At 42.2% G+C, this 18,444-nt stretch overlaps 1 protein-coding gene across 1 annotated transcript in view; it reads right to left on the reverse strand.

The window, feature by feature from the left end:
* The window catches only part of sycp2 (synaptonemal complex protein 2), an 81,510-nt gene that overhangs the window by 37,852 nt on the left and 25,214 nt on the right, over nucleotides 1–18,444 (reverse strand). Inside the window, exons 24-35 of the mRNA XM_082962079.1 lie at nucleotides 11,148–11,698; nucleotides 10,717–10,859; nucleotides 10,358–10,394; nucleotides 8,539–8,612; nucleotides 8,236–8,281; nucleotides 7,854–7,897; nucleotides 7,483–7,540; nucleotides 7,076–7,247; nucleotides 5,380–5,444; nucleotides 4,897–5,079; nucleotides 4,372–4,549; nucleotides 3,308–3,597 (exon numbers count right to left, since the gene is read on the reverse strand). Of these exons, the coding sequence (XP_082818205.1) occupies nucleotides 3,308–3,597; nucleotides 4,372–4,549; nucleotides 4,897–5,079; nucleotides 5,380–5,444; nucleotides 7,076–7,247; nucleotides 7,483–7,540; nucleotides 7,854–7,897; nucleotides 8,236–8,281; nucleotides 8,539–8,612; nucleotides 10,358–10,394; nucleotides 10,717–10,859; nucleotides 11,148–11,698 (1,841 nt within the window). The remainder of the gene's footprint in view (nucleotides 1–3,307; nucleotides 3,598–4,371; nucleotides 4,550–4,896; nucleotides 5,080–5,379; nucleotides 5,445–7,075; nucleotides 7,248–7,482; nucleotides 7,541–7,853; nucleotides 7,898–8,235; nucleotides 8,282–8,538; nucleotides 8,613–10,357; nucleotides 10,395–10,716; nucleotides 10,860–11,147; nucleotides 11,699–18,444) is intronic.

An 18,444-nucleotide genomic window follows, 5' to 3' on the forward strand; every position in this document is an offset into this window, starting at 1 on the left:
GAAAGGGGATTCATCAGAGAAAATTACTTTACCCCAGTCCTCAGCAGTCCAATCCCTGTACCTTTTGCAGAATATCAGTCTGTCCCTGATGTTTTTCCTGGAGAGAAGTGGCTTCTTTGCTGCCCTTCTTAACATCAGGCCATCCTCCAAAAGTCTTCGCCTCACTGTGCGTGCAGATGCACTCACACCTGCCTGCTGCCATTCCTGAGCAAGCTCTGTACTGGTGTTGCCCCGATCCCGCAGCTGAATCAACTTTAGGAGACGGTCCTGGTGCTTGCTGGACTTTCATGGGCACCCTGAAGCCTTCTTCACAACAATTGAACCGCTCTCCTTGAAGGTCTTGATGATCCGACAAATGGTTGATTTAGGTGCAATCTTACTGGCAGCAATATCCTTGCCTGTGAAGCCTTTTTGTGAAAGCAATGATGACGGCACGTGTTTCCTTCCAGGAAACCATGATTGACATAGGAAGATCAATGATTCCAAGCACCACCCTCCTTTTGAAGCTTCCAGTCTGTTATTCGAACTCAATCAGCATGACAGAATGATCTCCAGCCTTGTCCTCATCAACACTCACACCTGTGTTAACGAGAGAATCACTGACATGATGTCAGCTGGTCCTTTTGTGGCAGGGCTGAAATGCAGTGGAAATGTTTTTTGGGGGATTCAGTTCATTTGCATGGCAAAGAGGGACTTTGCAATTAATTGCAATTCAACTGATCACTCTTCATAACATTCTGGAGTACATGCAAATTGCCATCATACAAACTGAAGCAGCAGACTTTGAAAATTAATATTTGGGTCATTCTCAAAACTTTTGGCCACGACTGTACAGTACCAGCCAGAAGTTTGGACACACCTCATTCAAGAGTTTTTCTTTATTTAAAATATACAATACATTGTAGAATAATAGTGAATTAAACAAAACAATGAAATAACACATATGGAATCATGTCGTAACCAAAAAAGTGTTTGAAGAATCTCAAATATATTTTGATTTGTTAAAGTAGGCACCCTTTGCCTTGACAGCTTTGCACACTCTTGGCATTCTCTCAACCAGCTTCATGAGGTAGCCACCTGGAATGCATTTCAATTAACAGGTGTGCCTTGTCAAGTTCATTTGTGGAATTTCTTTCCTTAATGCATTTGAGCCAATCAGTTGTTGTGACAAGGTAGGGGTGGTATACAGAAGATTTGGTAAAGACCAAGTCCATATTATGGCAAGAACAGCTCAAATAAGCAAAGAGAAACAACAGTCAATTCGGAAAATTTCAAGAACTTTGAAAGTTTCTTCAAGTGCAGTTGCAAAAACCATCAAACACTATGAAACTGGCTCTCATGAGGACCACCACAGGAAAGGAAGACCCAGATTTACCTCTGCTGCAGAGGATACGTTCATTAGAGTTTCCAGCCTCAGAAATCTTCAATTAACCTGTTAGGGCTAGGGGGCAGTATTTGCACGGCTGGATAAAAAAATGTACCCGATTTAATCTGGTTACTAATCCTACCCAGTAACTAGAATATGCATATACTTATTATATATGGATAGAAAACACCCTAAAGTTTCTAAAACTGTTTGAATGGTGTCTGTGAGTATAACAGAACTCATTTGGCAGGCAAAACCCTGAGACATTTTCTGACAGGAAGTGGATACCTGATGTGTTGTATTACCTTTAAACCTATGCCATTGAAAAACACAGGGGCTGAGGAATATTTTGGCACTTCCTATTGCTTCCACTAGATGTCACCAGCCTTTACAAAGTGTTTTGAGTCTTCTGGAGGGAGATCTGACCGAACAAGAGCCATGGAACGATGATGGCCCATTAGACACCTGGCGCGCGAGTTCATGTTGGGTACCCTCGTTCCAATACGTTATAAAAGAGAATGCATTCGTCCACCTTGAATCTTATTCATGTTCTGGTTAAAAAAGGCCCTAATGATTTATGCTATACAACGTTTGACATGTTTGAACGAACGTAAATATATTTTTTCCCCTCGTTCATGAAGTGAAGTCCGGCGGGCTTAGATCATGTGCTAACAAGACGGAGATTTTTGGACATAAATGATGAGCTTTTTTGAACAAAACTACATTCGTTATGGACCTGTGATACCTGGAAGTGACATCTGATGAAGAGAATCAAAGGTAATGGATTATTTACATAGTATTTTCGATTTTAGATCTCCCCAGCATGGCGGCTAGTCTGTATCGCAACGCGTATTTTTCTGGGCGCAGTGCTCAGATTATTGCAAAGTGTGATTTCCCAGTAAGGTTATTTTTAAATCTGGCAAGTTGATTGCGTTCAAGAGATGTAAATCTATAATTCTTTAAATGACAATATAATATTTTACCAATGTTTTCTAATTTTAATTATTTAATTTGTGGTGCTGACTTGAATGCCGGTTATTGGAGGGAAACGATTTCCTGAACATCAACGCCACAGTAAAACGCTGTTTTTGGATATAAATATGAACTTGATAGAACTAAAAATGCATGCATTGTCTAACACAATGTCCTAGGAGTGTCATCTGTTGGAGATTATAAAAGGTTAGTGCATAATTTTAGCTGATTTTATGGTTTTGGTGACGCCTGTCTTTGAATTGGCACAACATTACACACAACTCTTGTAAATGTACTGTCCTAACATACTCTAAATTTATGCTTTCGCCGTAAAACCTTTTTGAAATCGTAAAACGTGGTTAGATTAAGGAGATGTTTATCTTTCAAAGGGTGTAAAATAGTTGTATGTTTGAAAAATTTGAATTTTGACATTTATTTGGATTCAAATTTGCCGCTCTTGAAATGCACCTGCTGTTGATGGAGTGCACCACGGGTGGGACGCTTGCGTCCCACCTAGCCCATAGAGGTTAACTGCACCTCAGATTGTAGGCCAAATAAATGCTTCAGAGTTCAAATAACAGACACATCTCAACATCAACTGTTCAGAGGAGACTGCGTGAATCAGGCCTCCATGGTCGAATTCCTGCAAAGAAACCACTACTAAAGGACACCAATAAGAAGTGACTTGCTTGGGCCAAGAAACACGAGCAATGGACATTAAACTGGTGGAAATTTGTCCTATGGTCTGAGTCCAAATTTGAGATTTTTGGTTGCAACCGCTATTTCACAGTTTTGATGTCTTCACTATTATTCTACAATGTTGTACTTTTTCTTTTTTTTTTTTTTTTTACAAATAAAGACAAACCCTGGAATGAGTAGGTGTGTCCAAACTTCTGACTGGTACTTTATATATTATTTTTTGAAATATGTCAGAAAGCCCATTGGTGCAGTATCAGCCCTGTATCTTACCTCTAAGGCACTGGGTCTCTGGGCGCAGAGGCCAGGAGTCTTGCCAGTGGGAGTAAGGGATGGGAGAGAGGGGAGGGATGGGAGAGAGGGATCCTTAGCTTTGCGGTCACTCTTCCTCCCAGGGGCGCTGTAGAAGGAGGAGGGCTGGAAGCCCGCGCTGCTGCGAGGGTGTTCGGGGGGCAGCTCCAGGGCAAGGGGTGAAGAGGGGCCGCTGGCAGGGGAGGCGGACAGGGAGCCCAGCGGGGTGAGGGGCGACCGGGGTAAGGCTATCAGCGACCTCTCGGATGCAGCTATGTGGGGGTCAAAACACAACCACAGATGCTCAGACAGCTGGCCAAGGTATTAGAGGTCAATAGTACAGAAATACTTTTCCTCACATCCACTTACAGTAAATATGTTTTATATCTACTACACCCCTCAAATTCACATCTAGACATTGAAGCCAGTTCCACTTCTTTTTATTATTATTCCCCTCTAATCAGGAACTGATTTAGACCTGGGATACCAGCTCGGTGCAATTAATTATCAGGTAGAACAGAAAATCAGCATTTCTTCGGACTTCGTAGGGTAAGATTTGAATAACCCTGTACTACACTGAAGTTAGGGTTCGATTCAATCCGAGGGGCTGAAGACCTGCGCTACTGTCGGATAGAAATTTAAAGGTCAATGTTCCCACGTTGGCGGAGACTGCATTCACAGTAAACGCTGCATATGTCGGCACAATCACAAATTACCTTCAATTGCACTACAAAGCTGATCTTCAGCGCAACAGACTGAATTAAGCCCTTAGGTTTCTTAGACAGAGTGATTGCACCAGGGATAACTAAGGGGCGAATCCTAACTAAGTCCAATTTTCACTTAGTCATTCATTGATGTCAATGAATAGGAGAATAAGTAAACATTTCCCAGCGATTGCGTAGCGCCAACAAAAAAACAATATGATCATTTTTTCAAAGATTGTAGACAGAACCACAGAATTTGAATCATTATATGGATAGAATACACAGGTGAAAACCAGGTTCAACCGGTCCTTGGTTGGTGTAGGTGGGCTGGGTTTGTCTTACCTCTCATCCTCTCGAAGTCAGGAGGGGAAGGGTTGAAAGAGGCCAGCCGGGCAGCCCAAGAAGACTCTTTCGGTACAGTCGTCTGTTCCTTGGCTGGGGCAGTTGCCTTTTTCTTCTCCACCTCGACAGCCTCTTGGCAAACCTTCTCGCTCTTTTCCGCTGGTCCGATGGAGCGCTTCTGTTGGAAGAAAATAATCCCATAACATACTTTTATTACAATTGTTACTTTTATTCCAAGTTGGTCATGTAAAAAAAAAAAAAACTATTTATTATTCCACTGCAACTAAATGTATTGTGATCTGATTAATTTTAGTCTGCCAGCTAAACAACTAAAATATAACAATGTAACTGATTTCAACTTTACTCATAACCAAACAATTATTATGTCGAGGAGAAGCAAAAAGTGAACTCAGAGATACATTGCCTATATAATTTAATGAGTACTTTATTTCATTATTCTATTTAAATCACTGATAGAGCCTAATCATGAGGAAAGGGCATATTTGTGAGGGAAGAAAGCAGGACCTTAGGAGCGGGCGGCTCTTCAGTCTCTGATTGGCTGGCGCTGTCGGGCTCCCTGTAGCTCTTGGCGTTGGTGGCGACGGCTCTCTGGGGTCTCCTGGCTGCTTGACTGGTCCCTGCTGCCACCAGTGCCGCTCCACTGTTCTCTTTCTGCTCTACACTTCTCTCCTTCACCCTCTGTCTCTTCTGAAAGGCGAGCATGACACACTGTGGCCGACAGAGGCAATGCTGACTGATGCAACCATACAAGTACAATTCCACCCATCACTCACCCATTGATTTGGATGGGGAAGCCCATGTTAGGAATCATATTTCTAGGTTGCAACAGAGCAGTAGTAAGGATGAAAAGTTGATTAACTCACTTTGGATTCTAAGGTTTCAAGATACAAGGCTGGTTCCGATTCCCCATCCCTTCTACCCGAAGTGTGCACTAGCTCATTGAGATTCCCCATCACTGATTTAAAACCATTGGATTATCAGTCTCACCTTCTTTGGCTTGGCTTTCTCCTTCACAGGCTTGGGTGAGCTAGGTGGTAAGTCTGGGGACTCATCTAAAACAGAAAAGAGAGAGGGATAAGCGGCAGGTCGCCTAGTGGTTAGAGCGTTGGGCCAGTAACCGAAAGGTTGCTGGATTGAATTCCCGAGCTAACAAGGTAAAAATACGTAGTTCTGACCCTGAACAAGGCAGTTAACTCACTATTCGACGGTAGGACGTCATTGTAAATAAGAATTTGTTCTTAACCTGTCTGGGCTAGGGCGCAGTATTTTCACGGCCGGATGAAAAACGTACCCAATTTAAACAGGTTACTACTCTGGCCCAGAAACTAGAATATGCATATTATTAGTAGATTTGGATAGAACACTCTGAAGTTTCTAAAACTGTTTGAATGGTGTCTGTGTATAACAGAACTCATATGGCAGGCAAAAACCTGAGATAAATCCAAGCAGGAAGTGAAAAGTCTGAGAATTGTAGTTCTTTTGATTCTCTATCGAAGCTAGTGTCTGTGGGGTGACATTGCACTTCCTAAGGCTTCCATTGGCTGTCTAAAGCCTTCAGAAAGTGGTTTGAGCATTTTCCTGTCACTGGGCAGATAATAGGATTACTGAGTGGTCTGCCTGGCAACAAAGGGATTGGATATGCACGAGCACGCCATTCCTTCTTTTTCTTCTTGAATGAATATGCTATTGTCCAGTTGGAATATTATCGCAATTTTACGTTAAAAATAGGTTGCCCCGGGTGTCTGAATAGCTCACCGTGATGGCTGAGCTATGTACTCAGAATATTGAAAAATGTGCTTTCTCCGTAAAGCTATTTTAAAATCTGACACAGCGGTTGCATCCAGGGGTAGTCTATCTATAATTCTTAAAATAATTGTTACATATTTTGTCAACGTTTATGAGTATTTTTGTAAATTGATGTGCACATTCACCGGACGTTTTGGTGGGAATACATTTTCTGAACATCACGCGCCAATGTAAAATGCTGTTTTTGGATATAAATATGAACTTTATCGAACAAAACATACATGTATTGTGTAACATAATGTCCTAGGAGTGTCATCTGATGAAGATCGTCAAAGGTTAGTGCTTCATTTAGCTGTGTTTTGGGTTTTATTGACACATGTCCTTGCTTGGAAAATGGCTGTGTGATTATTTTTGTCTATGTACTCTCCTAACATAATCTAATGTTTTGCTTTCACTGTAAAGCCTTTGTGAAATCGGACAATGTGGTTAGATTAACGAGAAGTTTATCTTTAAAATGGTGTAAAATAGTTGTATGTTTGAGTATGTTTGAGAAAGTTGAATTATGACATTTTGTTGTTTTTGAATTTGCCGCCCTGATATTTCACTGCTGTGTCCCGCAGGTGGAACGCAGGCGTCCCACCTAGCCCATAGAAGTTAACTGACTTGCCTAGTTAAATAAAGGTTCAATTAAAAAAAATATTAAAAAGGTGTAGGCTATGTTTGACTAGTGAGTTCATTCAACACAGACTGATTAAAACTATAGGACCAAACCATACAGTGCTGGATTTTTTCTTTTCACATTGTCCTTAAATTTCCAGCACGGTTCCAGAAACTATGGTGGATGCTTAACCAGTCCAGCCCAATACAGTTTGGCTTGGCTCGGATAGGTTTGGCTCAGTAGTGTGGAAAGGTTAAGTGACGTGTAGCATGAGCGTACATGTGGTGTTGGGGGCAGGGGGGTGGAGCCGGGGCTGACGGCTGTAGTCGATCACTTTGGGCTTGGGCTTCCTGCTGGACTCTTTGAGCCAGCTGATCTCCATGATGGCGTCTGTGTCTGTGTCGCTGAACAGGTGCTTCTTCACGTGGCGCCGCGGAGCCGCTACCTGGGACTGCAGCGACAATTCAGTGAGGTGTACACACACGGGTACACATACACAGGTTTACAAATGTATACATACGCACACATACACACAGACAGGTATGTACAGTACACACACGACAAAAGTACAGACTCCTTCCCACACCGAGATAAGAGAACCACACACACACAAAAGGAGGCAGTCTCCATCTCTCCATTCAAAAGTTCTCCCATCACATTGTCAATTACAGTGTTTGCCTCCATACCTTGACTGCTTGGCCCTTCTTGGCAGTGCTGGGGAATGCCCAGGAGTTGTGAATAGCACTGGGAAGAAAAACAGCACTGAATCACATTGACTTGAGAGATTATTTACCGCAACACTAGAAGACACTACTACAACACAGATGAGACCCAGGGTCTTTCTCAATTAATCTTTCCTTGATTCCTCACATCCTATCTCCTTGCCTCCATCTCAACCATATTGTAAGAGAATCTCCCAAAGGTCCCTCCCCATGTCTTCTCCAATGAGTTTTGAGAAGGAGGCGAGAAGAAAGGATACCAGGAATCAAGGAAAGACGAATTGAGAGAGCCCCAGTCAGATGTAACCAAATGAGTACAGCCTTCAAACGGCTCCTACCTGCTATCAATGGCAGAGGTGTCCGAGGACATTTTCCCCTCCCCCTAAAGAGAGCAGAGCGTTAGAAATCATCATCCACCGGTGCATGAGAATACTATAAGGAATCATTTCAAATACCTAAGCTGTGCTTGATTGAGCTTGCCTGTTGCGATGGAACCAATTGAAAAGTGTCAAATGCTATTTTAAATCTTTCAAATACTTCAAGCATTTGCTGTAGCCTGCTTGGAGTGCTAGGTGGGCAGGTTTGCACATTTTTATTGGTTCCATTGCAACAGGCAAGCTCAATCAAGCACAGCTTAGGTATTTGAACCCAAGTCTGCTAACAAATAGTAGGCTTAATTCAATAATTTAATTTACGTAGATCAAATGTATATTTATTTACCCCAGTGGTCATAGATGTATCCACTTTGAACGCAAAGATGTCATCTCTACACAAAGAAACAATGGATGAAATCAACAATACCATGCACAAACAGGAAATAAGAATCAACATTTTAGGCATGGGATCAGGACAAAATATACAACAGGTCAGTTTCTATCATATTTGAACAGAGGATGTCCTGATTAAAATTCCTGATTAATCAAATCCCCTGAAATGTTGTCATGGGTTATTATCAGATATAAGATACACTGGTTGTGTTGCAGCATGGGGAGAATTTGAATGAAACCGGACAAAAAGCAATACCCTTGTTGTTCTGCAGAGGGCTTCTTGGAGTTAGTGTAGGACTTCATATATCCTGGGACCTTTGCCGTTCCCACCTATGAGGGAGAGAATTCAGTCACTAGCTTGTGAACGCATGAGGGGAAAACACGTCTTATGCAACCCTAACAAATCCTCCAAATTGTATTTGTCACTTGCACCGAATACAGGTGTAGACCGTACCGTGAAATGCTTACTTACAAGCCCTTAACCAACAATGCAGTTAAACAAAAAATTGAGTTAAGAAAATATTTACTAAATAAACTAAAGTCAATGTGCAGAGGTACAGATTAGTTGAGGTAATATATGTAGGGGTAAAGTGACTATGCATAGATATAATAAACAGTGAGTAGCAGCAGTGTAAAAATAAAGGGAGTGTGGGTGCAATGCAAATAGTCCAGGTGGCCATTTGATTGTTAAGGAGCCTTTTGGACATAGACTTGGCGCTACGGTACCGCTTGTCGTGCAGTAGCAGAGAGAACAGTCTATGACTTGGGTGACAGGAGTCTTAGACCATTTTTTGGGCCTTCCTCTGACACCGCCTAGTATAGAGGTCCTGGATGGCAGGAAGCTTGGTCCCAGTGATGTACTGGGCCATACGCACTACCTTCTGTAGCGCCTTACGGTCAGATGCCAAGCAGTTGCCATACCAGGTGGTGATGCAACCGGTCAGAATGCTCTCGAAGGTGCAGCTGTAGAACTTTGAGGATCTGGGAACCATGACAAATCTTTTCAGTCTCCTGAGGGGGAATATGTGTTGTCGTGCCCTCTTCACGACTGTCTTGGTGTGTTTGGACAATAGTTTGTTGGTGATGTGGACACCAAGGAACTTGATGCTCTTGACCACTCCAAGACAGCGCCGTCGATGTGAATAGGGGCGTGTTGGGCCGTAGTCCATGATCAGCTCCTTTGTCTTGCTCACGTTGAGGGAGAGGTTGTTGTCCTGGCATCACACTGCCAGGTCTCTGACCTCCTCCCTATAGGCTGTGTCATCGTTGTCTGTGATCAGGCCTACCGCCGTTGTATCGTCAACAAACTTAATGATGGTGTTGGAGTCGTGCTTGGCCGCTCAGTCGTGGGTGAACAGGGAGTACAGGAGGGGACCAAGTGCGTACCCCTGACGGACCCTTGTGTTGAGGATCAGCGCGGTAGCAAAACAGTCCTGTAGCATCCGCATCATCTCACCACTTCCGTATTGAGCGAGTCACTAGTACTTCCTGCTTTAGTTTTTGCTTGTAAGCAGGAATCAGGAGGATACAATTATGGTCAGATTTGCCAAATTGAGGGAGAGCTTTGTACACATCTCTGTGTATGGAGTAAAGGTGGTCTAGAGTTTTTTTTTTTTTTTCTCTCCTCTGGGTGCACATGTGACATGCTGGTAAAAATTTGGTAAAACGGATTTAAGTTTGCCTGCATTAAAGTCCCCGGCCACTAGGAGCGCTGCTTCTGGATGAGCATTTTCTTGTTTCCTTATGTAGCTCGTTGAGTGCGGTCTTAGTGCCAGCATCGGTTTGTCGTGGTAAATAGACCGCTACAAAGAATATTGATGAAAACTCTCTTGGTAGGTAGTGTGGTCTACAGCTTATCATGAGGTACTCTACCTCAGGCAAGCAATACCTCGAAACTTCCTCAATATTAGACATCGCACACCAGCTGTTATTGACAAATAGACACACACCACCACCCCACTTCTTACCGGAGCTTACTGTTCGGTCTGCTACCATGTCCTGCTACCTAAATTCATACAATTAAAAGGAATATTACTTATTCTGTTTATCAATCAGAAAACAGCTCAGGCACTCACCATCGATGGCGGCAACCAACTCTTCTCCAAAACAGATCTACCACAAAAGAAAGAAAATTGTAATTATTACACTATTGCCAGGGATTGAACCCCGGTCTCCGGGGGAAGAGATTGTGTAGTCCTTTTCAAAATGCATATTGTTTAATAAACATCTATCTGTAATAATAGCCATTTCATTACATTCTCTGATGAAACTGACTACATTTTATGTTAAAAGATTCACACGAATTTGCAAATCGTGGTCCTCGAGCTTTTGACAGTGATTTGGTGGTACCCGGAAAGGAACCGCTGCGCTAGACCAAACTTCTGCACATCATTCTACCATGTTATACATTCACTTGGTTTTGTTCCTGCAGTACCTGTTGCTGCAGTACCTGTTGGTGGGTGGAAGGGGCCAGCGAGGGACAGACTCTACAGGGGATTTAATGGTGGTGGATGATGTGCTATTCTCGTAGTGGCTGGAGATTAACCTCATCATGGTGCCTGTCACTTCCTCCTCTCTCTGCAGAGGATGAGGGGAACACGTGACAAAGGGTGTTTATTGTTATTATAACTCCAATATACTATTACTACTACTAAACTTGAGACACTGATAGACAGACAGTGCTATGAATGGTTATACTACTGTGCCATTGTCCAGAAGCAAGGGAGCAAGGTGCAACCCATTGACTATAGTTCACTGCCTCCATTTAACAAGGAAGCTCCAACTCGGACTGGGATGGGGTATTCAAACAGCTTTGCGCCAAGCTAAATTTCCTATTCAATTGCTCTTAACACTCTATATCCTCACCTTGTCTTTACTGGAGTTTGACCCAGTGGCCTTAACCTTGGAGTTGGGTGTTGACCTCTCCTGTATATCTTTAGCTGGGGTGGGTTTGACAGGGGCTTTCCCTGGGGTGGCTTCAGTTTCCTGAGACTTCTGGCTCTTAGGTTTCCCCTTGGTCTGAGCAAGCCTTCCTGCATCCTGCCGTGACTCTTTGGCATCTCTCCCAGTGGGCTCACCTCGCTCCTCAGGCCCTCTTCCTCCCTGGGCTCCATCTCGCTCCTCAGGCCCTCTTCCTCCCTGGGCTCCACTTTGCTCCTCAGGCCTGCTTCCTTTCTGGGCTCCAGCTCGCTCTCGGGACCCTTGGTCCTGTGGCCCACCTCGCTCCTCAGGCACTCTGATCTGGGCTCCAGCTCGCTCCTCGGGCCCAGTACCCCGGTCCCTCTTGCGGAGGACCTCCTCCAGGCGCTGGGTGAGCTGGGCGTGGAGCTGCTTGTGGCCGACTGCTGACCCAGGGACCGACCCAGAACCTCTCTGGGCAGACGACGGACGCTCCTGTTGCTCTAAGTTCTCAAGTTCTGGACACCGGAAGGAAACACTTTCAGTAAAACCTCAATATAGATCTTATTCACAGATGAATGCTCTAACATAGACGGCTAGTGCAGGTAGCTAATGAACGGTCGTCTTTTAAAACCATGGCAGACGGCAATGAAAATACATGAGCAATGTTCTTCTGAGTTCTCCAAATCAAATGATATTGTCTGTGTCCAAATACCCATGCTACCGTACTACATAGTTAAACTGCATACTATGTACTCATCGTCGCACACAATTTAGCATATACCATTTAGTAAAAAGTATGCAGTATGCCACGACCGCAATGCAGTAGCAGCTCCTGACTGGGTGAGTAGGTAGGGTGGGGCTGAGGTGGGTGGATTTTATCAAATTCAACAGACATGTATCACATTAACCAGCCTGATAATGGCTCATTTCCAATTTAGAGAAATCAATCTAACTCTGAATAGAATAGGAATGGAGTTATAGGCCTACTCAGGCTGGTTATAGGCAGACTAACACATTCAACCTATACTGTAGCCCACATCTATCCTATTTAAAAAGTACTGAAGACAGAAACAGAATTTGGATCCATTTCAACATATTTATTACTGAAGACATGGTCAGTCAATCTGGAAAGTTTCTTCAAGTGCAGTCGCAAACACCATTAAGCGATATGATGAAACTGGCTCTCATGAGGACCGCCACAGGAACGGAAGACCCAGAGTTACCTCTGCTGCAGAAGGATAAGTTCATTAGTTACCAACCTCATAAATGGCAGGCCAAATAAATGCTTCACAGAGTTCAAGTAACAGACACATCTCAACACTGTTCAGAGGAGACTGCGTGAATCAGGCCTTCATGGTTGAATTGCTGCAAAGAAACCGCTACTAAATGACACCAATAACAAGAAGAGACTTGCTTGGGCCAAGAAACACGAGCAATGGACATCCTAAATTGAGATTTTTGGTTCCAACCGCTGTGTCTTTGTGAGATGCAGACTAGGTGAACGGACGATCTCTGTATATGTGGTTCCCACCGTGAAGCGTGGAGGAGGTGTGATGTGCTTTGCTGGTGACACTGTCGGTGATTTATTTAGAATTCAAGGCACACTTAAACAGCATGGCTACCACTGCATTCTGCAGCGATACACCATCCCATCTGATTTGCTATTAGTGGAACTATCATTTGTTTTTCAACAGGACAATGACCAAACACACCTCCAGGCTGTGTAAGGGCTATTTGACCAAGAAGGAGAGTAATGGAGTGCTGCATCAGATGACCTGGCCTCCACAATCACCCGACCTCAACCCAATTGAGATGGTTTAGGATAAGTTGGAGCGCAGAGTGAAGGAAAAGCAGCCAACAAGTGCTCAGCATACGTGGAAACTCCTTCAAGACTGTTGGAAAAGCATTCCTCATGAAGTTGATTTAGAGAATGCCAAGAGTGTGAAAAACTGTCATCAAGGCAAAGGGCCTACTTTGAAGAATCTAACATCTAAAATATATTTCGATTTTGATTTATTTAACACTTTTTTTGGTTACTACATGTGTTATATGTGTTATTTCATAGTTTTGATGTCTTCACTATTATTTTACAATGTAGAAAATAGTAAAAATAAAGAAAACCCCTTGAATGAGTAGGTGTGTCCAAACTTTTTACTGGTACTGTATATACATTACAGTGGTTCTTCCTTTAAAAGTTGTGTCGTACTGCAGCACACCTTTCGGGCTGCCGCAGAATTCTATGGCACGTTATTTAAGTGTCAGCCATTGCTGCCATTAATGCTAGTTAGACCACCAGAGGGCTTCTTTGAGAAGCATTTGAATGTTTTTAATATTGGCTGTACTTGAGAATTTAAAACCTTTTTTTGAAAGAACAAAGTATATGGGATTGATTTTAAGAAATGTATCTTAATTAATTTGATTAATATTATGAAAAATGAAACACTCAGGGATTTTGTTAGGAAAATATGGCGCTGTACAACGTGACCGGTCGGGAGTAGGCTACTAAGTGACAGCGAGTGAAAAGAAAAATAATCCTAACATTTCCACACACTAATTGTAGGCTAACCAAAACCCCAAACGGAGATTCAGTGAAAATAAAAATCTCATTGATTTATCAAGACCAGTCCCCATGCTTGTCTCAGAGCAGCGCAAAACGGTGCTGAAATAGTTGACCACACGCAGGTAGGCTATTGCTTCAAATCCAATTATAACAATTGGATGACTTTGGGTGTTCCAGTAAGCAACAATTTGTTGCCTTCATTAGCCTACTTTATTCAAATATTTCTGTCATTCAGTGATATTTATTCCCATAGTAATTGTGATTAGAAAACAATGCATTTGGTGGACTCTGTAAGAGTCTATTGTCCTGCTGATAGCCCATCATGGTTGGATAGAATAATATAATTGTTCAATGAGAGTTTTGTACTCATAAATTCATATTTCATGAATCTTGGCTTAACATGTCCGTATAATTCACCATATTACAATACATTCACTCCATTACAATAAGCTGCCATGTCTTTAACATGAAACAATAACGCAGTGGCACCATCATTTGCTCATTTCCTCATTCTTCAGTTGAGGAATGAATCCTTAATAGATGTCGGAAATGCACGTTGCCAAACACTGCATAAATATGTTTTACATACGACTATGACTATCAACGTGTAACCGTTTTAATCATTGCGGACTGTCGTCTACATTTGACATAGCTCATAAAATCCCATGATAAAACAGAGAGGGGCTGTTCTAGATTCTCCTGGGCCAACGGATGTACAGCATTTGTACAGTATGTATGGCTGATCATGTAGGAAGCGCATCGGAATGAGAGCCTTGGGGTTACTGACGAGGTGTTAGCCAGCACAGAGAGTAAGGGAGAGAGGAAAAGAATGAATAAACCTCAAGAGATGAATAAACCTCAACATGTCGGCTAAAGCGATTGAATTCAGGAATGTATTTGACAGTTTTTAATATTAGGAAAATATGGCGTTGTAGAGCAAAATAATCCTAACATTTCCACACCCTAATTGTAGGCTAACCAATACCAAACAGAGATTCAGTAAAAATAAAAATGTCATTGATTTATCAAGATCAGTCCCCATGCTTGTCTCAGAGCAGCACAAAACGATGCTGAAATAGTTGACCACATGCGCGTAGACTATTGCTTCAAATTCTATTACCCAAAATATTGATATTTTGTTCCCCGAGCCACTTAGTTATCACTTTTGCCTTATGGCAAGGTGTTCCATCATGCTGGAAAAGGCATTGTTCGTCACCAAACTGTTCCTGGATGGTTAGGAGAAGTTGCTCTCGGAGGATGTGTTGGTACCATTCTTTATTCATGGCTGGATGCCCCAAACAATCGGAAAGGGGATTCATCAGAGAAAATTACTTTACCCCCAGTCCTCAGCAGTCCAATCCCTGTACCTTTTGCAGAATATCAGTCTGTCCCTGATGTTTTTCCTGGAGAGAAGTGGCTTCTTTGCTGCCCTTCTAGACATCAGGCCATCCTCCAAAAGTCTTTGCCTCACTGTGCGTGCAGATGCACTCACACCTGCCTGCTGCCATTCCTGAGCAAGCTCTGTACTGGTGGTGCCCCGATCCCGCAGCTGAATCAACTTTAGGAGACGGTCCTAGCGCTTGCTGGACTTTCATGGGTGCCCTGAAGCCTTCTTCACAACAATTGAACCACTCTCCTTGAAGGTCCTGATGATCCGATAAATGGTTGATTTAAGTGCAATTTTACTGGCAGCAATATCCTTGCCTGTGAAGCCCTTTTTGTGAAAAGCAATGATGACGGCATGTGTTTCCTTGCAGGTAACCATGGTTGGCAGAGGAAGAACAATGATTCCAAGCACCACCCTTCTTTTGAAGCTTCCAGTCTGTTATTCGAACTCAATCAGCATGACAGAGTGATCTCCAGCCTTGTCCTCATCAACACTCACACCTGTGTTAACGAGAGAATCACTGACATGATGTCAGCTGGTCCTTTTGTGGCAGGGCTGAAATGCAGTGGAAATGTTTTTTTGGGGATTCAGTTCATTTGCATGGCAAAGAGGGACTTTGCAATTAATTGCAATTCATCTGATTATTCTTCATAACATTCTGGAGTATATGCAAATTGCCATCATACAAACTGAAGTAGCAGACTTTGAAAATTAATATTTGTATCCTTCTCAAAACTTTTGGCCACGACTGTACATGTATTGTACCTAATGTTGGCTGTTAGGCTAAATGTCTTTTTCTTCTCCAATTGCAGACAATTACCCAAAACACCCTACCGCCCGGGTTTGCATTACAAATGAGGGCATAAACTGGGTCAAGACACCAGCACAGTAAGTAGACCTTTATTTTACTACATAAAGGTTAAATAAAAATAAATAAATAAAAGACCTACAACACTTTTACAGCACATTACTCAACACTATTGAGACTCATGTCGCCTACAGTATATCTAAAAAATATATTTTTCATCTCTATATGTAGGTCTCCTGATTTAAACCTGATCAAACTTGTTTGGCATCAACTGAAAACATTAATCCGTAACTCTGCCAAGCCTACAAGCAAAGATGAACTGGTCAAGGCCATCACACCTACAGTAGCCGGGCTATGAAGAGTCTATATTCCTGCTAATAGCTCATCATGGAAACATTGTTTGCAGGATGGGCTACACCTGCTACAGTAACACATGCCTCCAACTGTCCATCACTACAGTAAATAAAAACAGATTATCTAAGGGTTTTTTATATAATTATAATGCAGGGTTAATAATAACCTTTTATAATCTTTGGATAACAAATTGGCTCTCTGAACTTATTAAGAGGTGGCTTCTATCTTCAATATAATCATTAACTCAGAAGGTAGGTTTTAGGCCTGCAGTAGGTTATATAAACAGAAAATTGCATGTCAATTCATAAAGCATGTGCCATGGAATCGGTACATTCAAAATCTCTTCTATTTTGCAATCTATAATTTTTTGGTCCTTAAATGAAATTGGTATATATTTTTATTTATCACAATTTTCCTTAACCAATTTTGGTCTTTAATGCAGGGCCAACAGACAAGTTCCTTTTTATTTTTTTTACTGAAATTGCAACCAACTTTCTATGGCTTGTTTAAAAAATAACGATATTTTGGAGATTTCGTTTCAAATAACCGAAAGTGAGCGATTTGTAATTTGAATAACGGGAAAAAGGCCATTTTTGAACATGGGGTGAGACATTCTTACTAATTTGTAAATAAAGCCAGTTTGTTATTTAGAATTATTTATTTCTCTTTTTAAGAGGTAGAGAAACCAAAAGCCCACCGTGCCTATTTTTCGAAAATTGTCAATCCACATGTCAAGTGAAATTCCCCCATGTGTGACTCAGTTGGTAGAGCATGGTGTTTGCAACGCCATGGTTGTGGGTTCGATTCCCACGGGGGACCAGTACGAAAAAAAGAAAAAAAAAATGTATGAAATGTATGCATTCACTACTGTAAGTCGCTCTGGATAAGAGCGTCTGCTAAATGACAAAAAAAATGTACTTTTTTTTTTAATCCAAGTTCTCTCAACTCCAGGACCCCCGACAGTTTTTGTTGTTGTTGCCTGATGCAGGACTCTAGTGCCAGAAGGGAGAGACTCAGACTGAAAACGCCTCCATTAATTGCCACAGTTTAGACTTCCGTAATTTCAGGACTATTGAGCGCACCTGAATATAAGCTGCACCCACTGAATATTTTTTTTATTTTGAACATAAATAAGCCGCACGTCTATAAGCCGCAGGTGCCTACCGGTACATTGAAACAAATGAACTTTACACAGGCTTTAACAAAACACGGTTTGTAACAAAAATAAATAGGCTTTAACGAAACACGGCTTGTAACAAAAATAAATAGGCTTTAACGAAACACGGCTTGTAACAAAAATAAATAGGCTTTAACGAAACACAGCTTGTAACAAAAAATAAAACATTTGCAGTAAACAGTAGCCTACCAAGAAAGTCATTGGTCACTATCTTCCTCCTCCTGTGCACTGAAACCACTGAAGTCATCTCCTTCGGTGTCGGAGTTGAATAGCCTCAGAATTGCTTCATCCGATATTGGATCGTTTTCATTGTCGCTCTCGTCACTTTCATCCGGAGGCAAATCCCCCGCTGAACCCTCTTCAACAAGCAGCAGTCCAGCCTTTTGAAACCCGTTGATGATAGTGGATTTTTTGACAATGCTCCACGCTGTCAGGACCCACAAATTTGAAAGCGGGAAAAATCCATATATTAGCCGCGTCATTGTTTAAGCCGCGAGGTTCAAAGCGTGGGAAAAAAGTTGCGGCTTATAGACCGGAATTTACGGTACCAATAGATCAGCGTTCTAACTCCCACTTGTGATAGTGTGGTGCAATGACAGAATGTCACCATCTACCACTAACGGTCGCGACATGGCTATTGCACAGAAAAACATGTAACGGTCGGGTAGATCGCAAATTCTGAGGTGCTGGACAGCAATATATTAAACTAAAGCTCTGATCATTGGGAAAGAGATCAGAAAGACTGCGAAGGCTTGATCAATAAATTAAATAATTAAATACATAGCCTAGCTAACCAAACTAAAACAATCCATATGTTGAAATTAGGGCTTGGCGGTATACCGTATTTTACGATGTATTGATGCATTGGCCTGGTTTGGGTCTTTACCTTCTATAACGGTATTTGAATGTTTGGTATGTTAATTGGAATGCGTTGAGTTTAACATCCATTTTTATAGTTTACTTCACTACTTGAGT

Source organism: Salmo salar, chromosome 15 (assembly GCF_965601325.2).
Source record: "Salmo salar chromosome 15, fSalSal1, whole genome shotgun sequence".
NCBI lineage: Eukaryota > Metazoa > Chordata > Actinopteri > Salmoniformes > Salmonidae > Salmo > Salmo salar.